The sequence below is a fragment of the Bubalus bubalis genome, chromosome 16, assembly GCF_019923935.1.
Source record: "Bubalus bubalis isolate 160015118507 breed Murrah chromosome 16, NDDB_SH_1, whole genome shotgun sequence".
Classification (NCBI taxonomy): Eukaryota; Metazoa; Chordata; class Mammalia; order Artiodactyla; family Bovidae; genus Bubalus; species Bubalus bubalis.
This window is the reverse complement of record NC_059172.1, coordinates 69515597-69523489: the sequence shown is the minus strand read 5'-3', so window position 1 is coordinate 69523489 and position 7893 is coordinate 69515597. Positions and strand designations below refer to the sequence as shown.

The following is a 7893-nucleotide window of genomic DNA, read 5'->3' as shown; positions in this document are numbered from 1 at the left end:
CCCTCATTTTTCAGTTCAAGTGACAAAGGCTCAAAGGGGTTGTGACTTGCACAAGCATGTCTGGTTCTGCCACTATTACTGTGAAGTAAAACTGGAAGTGTTAGTAGCTCCAGTAGTGTCCAACTGTTTGTGACACCATGGACTTTAGCCTGCCAGGCTCCTCTGTCCATGGAATTCCCTAGGCAAGAATACTGGAGTGGGTTGCTATGCCCTTCTCCACGGGATCTTCTCCACCCAGAGATCGAACTCGGGTCTCCTGCATTGCAGGCAGATTCTTTACCATGTGAGCCACCAGGGAAGCCCCAACTATTACTGTAATCTTAGACAAGTCCTTAACTACATCTGGACTTCCACTCCCTTCTCTGTAAAATGGACAGGTGATCATCACAGCTAACATTTCTCAGGTGCTTCCTGTGTTTCTCACACTGTCCTGAGTACTTTAAGTGTCTAATTCTCCCAACGCCTTCATAAATTATATATAATTACCTTCAATTAGAGATGAGACTATCAAAACACAGAAAGCTTAAATAATTTGCCCCCAATAGGACAATTGGGAAATGTTGCAAATCTGGCCTAGTAATCTAGGAATAACTAGCTCCAAGATTCTCAGATGACAATTCTTAAATCCCTTCTAAGAAAACTCCATCAGGAAGCTTCTCAAATTCCTCTAGCTCTGAAAGTCTAGAGCAGAGTTAACAAACTATGGCAACGCCTTTGTTTACAGATAGGCAGTCGCTGCCTTTGCACCACCAACAGCAGAGATTAGTAGAGGCAATAGAGATTGTATGGTCAGTAAAACCTGAAATATTTACTCTCTGGTTCTTTACAGAAAAAATGTGTGCTGACACCTGCTTTAGCGCTTTGAAAATTTAGAGTACGCTGAAACTGTACAGCATTTTACCATGTACAAAGCACCTTGGCAAACGTCAACACATTTAATCCTTGTTTTGCAAGGGGCATTCACTCACTATAAAGGAGGAAGTTAATTTAAGTAACTTGCCTAATCAGGGTCACAGAGGCAGTGGCAGAACCACATACCTAGGTTTGGACTCCAGATTGTGAGCTCTTTCCATGAAGCTACCCTGTCTCTTCTAAATTACTGCTAAGGAAGGGTTTGGAAACTGGAAAAGACCTGTGAATACTGAAGGTGAGTCAGACTGTCTTCCTGTTGTCAATATCATTCCAGGTGCACTGGTAATTAAAGTCATCAAGCACTAAAACTAGTAAATTAAATTTGTAATAAATTGGAAAGAAAAGTTTAAGAAAGCCATTTTGGAATATGTGATGTATTTCTATGTATTTTTGTGCTAACATATATGAGATTGTAAACTGCTCAACTTAGAATGACTTGAAAAATGAAATTACATAAAATGAACCATTGCCCATTTCTCTTGCTATTTGATGAGATTAGCCTTAAAATACATTGTTTTTTTCTTTACCTAGGATTTTCCCATGAATAAAACTGCAATTATACCTTCCTCATGCTTAGCAATAAAAAAATACATGGTTAGTTTTAAACAGACTTAATACTAAAGAGAGTATTAGTAAAATAATACTTAATATAACTCAACAAAAACTTAATATAACAAAACAAATTTAAAACAAAATTTTTTTCAAAGAAAGCATAGGTGCTTCTTCCTACCCTGCAAATTCAAGCTCAATCTAAATAGCAATGATGCATCTTGAATAGCAAGTATGGCTAGCTTTAGGGATTCATTTGAAATACATGATATGAGGTCATTTGCTTTTTATTTCAGATATATTCTGTAACATATCTTGAGATTTAATTTTATAATCCATATAAGCGGATATGGAGGCAACCTGAAATCACTCCAAGAAGGGGAAAAAACCCTATTTTTCTGTCACCAATTGAGTCACCACTATGTGTTAGACACCTTTTTATTTATTCTCAGAACAGCTCATAAGCTGCTGTGAAGCCAATTCCTGCTCCATTTTACAGATGAGAAAACTGAGGCCCAGGGTTATTACCAATTTGCCTGAGGTCGCATGGCTGGAATTCAAATCTAAGCCAGAGTACCTTCAAAACCCAAACTATTCCCCAACTGTCCCATGTAGATTTCCAATAACCCCAAGATCATTGGCCAATAAGTCATAAATAGTTATTTAAAGAGTAGAATTTTTCCTTCTTTATTGAATGACTCTACTTTGATACTGTAATTCTGTCCATGCTATAATATTTTAATGAGGAAATTTTATCCAGGGATTTCAGTTTCTCTTTTTAAGGAAAAGGAAGAACTGAAGCACCTAGATTTTAGTGAGTTTTTCATTTTATCCAGGGATTTCAATTTCTCTTTTTAAGGAAAAGGAAGAACTGAAGCACCTAGATTTTAGTGAGTAACTTTCACAGACAAGTTACTTCATGAATCAGCTCATTGTACTAATCAAATGCAAAATTACTGTTTACAGCAGAATTCTGTATAAACCTAATTAATGTTGGACCTCATCCATAATAATTAGTCACTGAGGGTGCTTATTATAATAAATCAAGGAGGAAAAAACCCATTATCTTAGGCTTTAGATCAACTGGCTTTCTAATAATTGATTTATGGTACTATTAATGTCACTTTATTATTATTAATTTAATACACTAATTAATAATTATTAATTTATTATTAATGTCACTAGTTTATTCTTCCTCTTCAAATTAGGAGTTTGGGATTAACAGATACACACTACTATATGTAAAACAGATAACAAGGACCTACTGTATATCACAGAGAACTATATTCAATATCTTGTAATAAGCTATAATGGAGAAGAATCTGAAAAAGAATATATATACCTATAATATATGTTATAGAGAATGTAGGGCTTCCCAGGTGGCATTAGTGGTAAAGAACTGGCCTGTCAATGCAGGAGACATAAAAGACTCGGGTTCAATCTGTGGGTCAGAAAGAATGTTTACCCACTCCGGTATTCTTGTCTGGAGAAACCCATGAACAGAGAAGACTGTAGGACTACAGTCTATAGGGTTACAAACAGCTGGACACGACTGAAGCTACTTAGCAGGCATAGATAATATATGTATTATTATATATATATATATATACACACACACACACAACTCAATCACTTGGGTGTATACCTGAAACTAACACAACATTGTAAATCAACAATGTTAATTAAAAAAAAAAGAATGTTACTTTAACAAATAAGTTCTGCCAATTGCTTTTTGACAAAAGTAGATTTCAACAGCCTTAATGATAGGGACCTTGTCTTACAAATTTTTGTCTTTCTCACGCTCAGGGTCTCACACAATGCAGGTACATGGTGACACCTAACATGCTGTTAATTCGACAGTTTTTAGTCAATGGATATATTTTCAAAGTTGGTCCCACAGCACAGTCTCAAGGACCGCAGAAATGTTTGTATCTAGATGGTAAAGAATCTGCCTGCAATGCAGGAGACCTGGGTTTGATCCCTGGGTCAGAAAGATCCCCTGGAGAAGGGAATAGCAACCCACTCCAGTATTCTTGCCTGGAGAATCCCATGGACAGAAAAGCCTGGCAGGCTACAGTCCATAGGGTCACAAAGAGTCAGACATGACTGAGCAACTAAGCACGTCCATGAACGTACTACTGGGCAGACCAGAAATCTGGTGGCCCCAGGCAGAATTGCAGATTTTTGTAACAAAAGATAAAGTTTTACTGCAGGCACAGATTTAGTTCTATTCCCTAGCAACCAAACCTTTAACTTCAAACTGACAAGAGTCAAAAACTGTCGTTAACAGCCACCAGACTTTTTTCCTTTTGCATGATTCCATAATACAGTGCAATCTCACTCTCTGTTCTGCAGAGGGGTAATGCCAGCACCCCTGGAGGACTGACTTTCCGGGTTTAAATTTCAGCCTCTGTAAAGACACAAAAATAAATAATTCTGTGGAAAATGACAGTATGGCTTCCTTTTCTGTGTAAACACAGGCAGGATTTCTGGGATGAAGGGAGAAGAAGGTTGCTTCTGCTTTATTTTCACATCTATAAGTATGCTTTTTTAAAAATCCAGGTTATAGAAAAACGGATACAGAAGAAATCAGGAGATGATTATTCACATTGTAAAGGGATTCTCCACAGGGTTCCATTAAACACTGAGCTCTCTTATAACAGTGGATTTGATTAAAAAGCGGCCTTTCAGGAATACATTTGTATAAAGCGAGGTACACCAAATATTCACTCTCCCTCTTCTCCAAGGACAATCCAGCATCTTGTTTCCATTCATAAAGCAGGGGAACAAACAACAGTAGTTGTTACTGAAGTCAATGGAGTCTTGGACCGCCCTCCTCACCTTTCTTAGGCGATGAGGCTTTGAGGAATCCAGGTACAAAGAATAAGACCCTGGTGGCCACAGTCCCTTCACTATTCTGCAACAAGGCTCTTTCTAAAACCAGGGTTTTGCAGCATTTGGCCCAGGGACATGTGAGTGGAGGAGTCTGTGAAATTTGGACTCAGCACAGGTCACAAATACAGCCTGTGGCTGATGAGGAAATTCAGAGCCACAGACCATTTTCTTGTAGGTAAGCTGTTTCCTCACCCTAAAAGGAGGAGGAAACGTCCCCTTCTTCATCCCTGAGCTCGGATGCCCTCGGACAACCGCGAGTTATGCAAAAACCATGAGCACCCAGGATCCTTCCCACCCAGTCTTTGTGTTGAATGACATTAATTGGTAAATCAACTTGTTCCCATAGATTAAAAATGGGTATTTAGGAAATGCAGTCCCACGACTCAGCCGTCAAGGAGAGGCACCGAAGAGCCTCCAGACATGGCCTCCAGGGTCACACCCAGGGGGACAATGACATCACTGTTGAAACCAGCCAGCCAAGTTGGGGACGCTCTTGCGTTGGTTCCCAGCCTTCTGCACAGCCTGGCAGGCCAGGCACCAGGGCTCGTCCCAGAAGGAGGTGACATGCACGGCATGGCTCCGGCGCCACCTGAAGTAGCCGCGATAGACAGTCGGGTTGCGGTCCAGGAACTGCAGGTGGGCGGCCAGGGAGGAGGCAGAAGGGAAGTCGTCCACGTGGATGAAGGCATTAGAGGGCACGAAGCGCTCGTAATTGGTACGGTTGGGGCCCAGCACGATCGGCACGGCCCCGGCCAGGAAGGCGTTGCGCCACAGCTTCTCGGTGATATAATCCAGGTGCTGCGAGTTCTCGAAGGCCAGGTAGAACTTGTAGCGGGCCACCGTGTGCACGAGCTCCGCGTCGGGCAGCGGCTGCCCGGGCCCGCCCTTGCCGAACACGTCCACGGTCACGTACTGACTCAGCTGGCGGTAGTAGCGCACACGCGCCTGGCGCTCGTCCCAATTGCTCACCACCCAGGCCACCAGCCCCTGCTTCCGGGCCAGCGGTGGGACCAGCCCCGGCGGCTGCTCGCTGGGATGGGTCCTGGGGTAGAGGTAGCCGTAAGGCACGAAGATGTCCGAGTCGGCCCTGTAGGAGAGCGTCCAGTTGAAGATGTTACCTGCCAGACCCTGCAACCCTGGGGAGTGGGAGGGCGACTCGAAGTTCATCCACACCCAGCGCTGGCCCGGGGGCCGGGAGCCCAAGGCGGCCGAGGTTTCGGCCTCAGCCTCTTGCCCCTCGTCGTCCATCACCAGCCCTTTCCGCTCCTCCTCCGGGGGCATCTGGACGCTCCAGGGCGGGGGCCAGTCTGGGGGTCCTTTCACCAGGTCTCGGTGGTGGAAGAGCACCGCCTGGGCCTCCTCGTAGGCCGCGCGATCCGTGTGCAAGACGCAGCCGCTGATGTTGAAGCGCCGCTGGCAGTCGGGGGGCGGCCTGCGGGGGTTGTGTCGGCCCCTGAAGGGCTCCCACCACAGCAGCACGTTCACCGGCCGCGGCGGGCTGGGGGAGGCCCAGGGCAGAGGCGGCAGCTGCTTCCAGCAAACGTAGATGGCCACGGCGGTGGACAGCAGGCTGGCGGCCAGCAGGGCCAAGTGGGTGCCGGGCAGCCCCGGACCTCCGCGCCGGGCGCCCCGCCGGCCCCAGCGCGCACGCATGGCGAGCGCGGGCAGAGCCGCCGCCGCCGCTGCCGCCCGCCGCGCGGCCGCGAGCGTGGAGCGCCGGCGCCCGCTCTCATGCTGCTGCAGCGGCTCCAGCCTTCTTAGGCGCTTGCCCTCCGCCCTGGAGCGCGAGAGGGCGGTCCCAGGATCTGAGGACGCGCGGGTCCTGCTCTCCTCCCCGCCGCTCCTCTCCCGGCGAGGTTCCAGGGTGAGGAGGGCGGACCCGACGGCCCAACCTGGCGCAGCTTGGTCCCTCCCCTCCACCGCGTCGCCCGCCCGACCGGCCCGGCCAGGCCCCAGGCGCCTCCTGCGGCACCTCCGTCCGCTCCTGCGCCCCTCCAGGGTTCCTGGATTTCCCCTCCGCGCCCCACCCCGCGGCTCCGGATGCCTCTCTCCGCACACCCCACGCCTCAGCCCGAAATATTCCCTCCCAGCTACGCCCCAGCCCTCAATCGCGGCGGCCCAGACGCTTGCCTTCCAGGGTGAGGGCCGGGCTCACCCCCTGGCGCGGGCAGGCGGCGTGAGACCCTCCCGAAGCCGCGGTGGCGGCGCGAGAGGAGGCGGGCACCGGAGAAAGGCGGCCCGGGGGTGGGACCGGGGAACCGCTTCCTTCCTCTTGTGCCGTCCAGGGCCGATTACGCCTGCGGGAGGGAGGGAGCCCGCGAGGCCGAGATGCTGAGCGGAGGGAGGCGCAGCCTTGACCTCGTGACCTGCCGCCGACCCCCGCAGGTCCTACACTCGGCCTCCTCGGCGCGGCCACAGAGGTGGTGCATTTTGTGAAACCAAGTTTTCCAGGAAAGCCTGCTGTCAGAAAACCTTCGCTTTGCCAATGCTCCAGCAGTGGAGAGAGAATTGTTTCTGAACAATGGAATTGTTCTGTTTCTTCCCTCCGCCACTGAATGAACGCTTCTGCCTGCTGGCTCAAAGCTCTCTTTGTACCAGGGCTAGAACTCATAAACCAAACCTAAAAATGTGGCCCTGGAGGCCATTGTCCTCAGGGAAATCCCTGCCTATTCAATGAGATGGATGAATGAACGCCACCATTTTTTTTTTTTTTTTTTCTTCTAAGCACTTAAGAAACGGCTTATCTGCACTTAGGAATAGGAAGATCATTCAAAACACAGGACTATAAAATCCTGACTAAGATAAATATCATAGCATCCAAGTTTAGGATATAAAGGATAAGTATCACAGTGGTACCTTCTGGTTGATCAACGAAGCAACCGAGGCATCTACCTCCACAGTGACTTAAGGAGATTTCCCCCTATGGCTTGATTTTGAATTTCTGGATTTTGACCTTCATTTATGTAACTAAACTTTTCTTCAGCAAATTTCTAAATAGGGCATGGGTGGGCTGCTGACCTGAGAAGAGCAGGCAGTTTTGAGAGAATTTTTAGAGCCCAGCGGTGCATGGGTGGTGGTGTCCCAGCCCACTGCCAGGTAAGTTACAAGATGTTAGGGAAGAAATAGACTTGCCAGGAAGGGGCCAACCTGACAGGTGTTTTTGATGTTATGCCGTATGGATTTATTGTGAAGAACTTTTTCATTGAAAACCAAGTACAGATTGTAAAAGCTTCCATAAAAATGGTTTCAGGTGGCACTTCCTGCCTGCCTACACTGACAGCTTGGAAGCTGAATGAACAGTGTTAGGTGCTCTGGCTATACCCATCAACCTAGTGATACTTTCTCCTACACCAAAACTTTTTATAATGTTTTTCTTTCCATAGAATCACTTTTCAAGCTATTAATAGTTAAGCAAATGGGCTTTGAAATAAGATATCTCAGTGATTCTTCAGTTTATTTTTAATTAGAAGGAAAAAACTATAAATGAATGAATAACTTCCTTTCAATCAAAGGAAGGAAAGGACATGTTGGGTTTTC

General features: G+C 46.9%; 1 protein-coding gene and 1 long non-coding RNA gene across 2 annotated transcripts; both read right to left on the bottom strand.

Annotated features, from left to right (window-relative positions):
• Window positions 1-1735: 1735 nt before the first annotated feature.
• LOC123329829 lies at window positions 1736-2787 on the bottom strand. The gene is made up of 2 exons (XR_006545421.1): window positions 2342-2787; window positions 1736-2265 (listed from the first exon to the last, which is right to left on the bottom strand). It is a non-coding gene; the product is annotated as an uncharacterized LOC123329829 (long non-coding RNA).
• A 1169-nt stretch (window positions 2788-3956) lies between these two features.
• FUT4 (fucosyltransferase 4) lies at window positions 3957-6645 on the bottom strand. Its single transcript, XM_025266962.2, has one exon. The coding sequence runs from the start codon at window positions 6007-6009 to the stop codon at window positions 4813-4815; it is 1197 nt and encodes a 398-aa protein (XP_025122747.1). The 5' UTR covers window positions 6010-6645; the 3' UTR covers window positions 3957-4812.
• Between the last annotated feature and the right edge of the window lie 1248 nt (window positions 6646-7893).

Bases quoted from the DNA above. Each gene is read 5' to 3' on its own strand.
- FUT4 (XM_025266962.2), bottom strand. From the start codon at position 6,009: ATGCGTGCGCGCTGGGGCCGGCGGGGCGCCCGGCGCGGAGGTCCGGGG.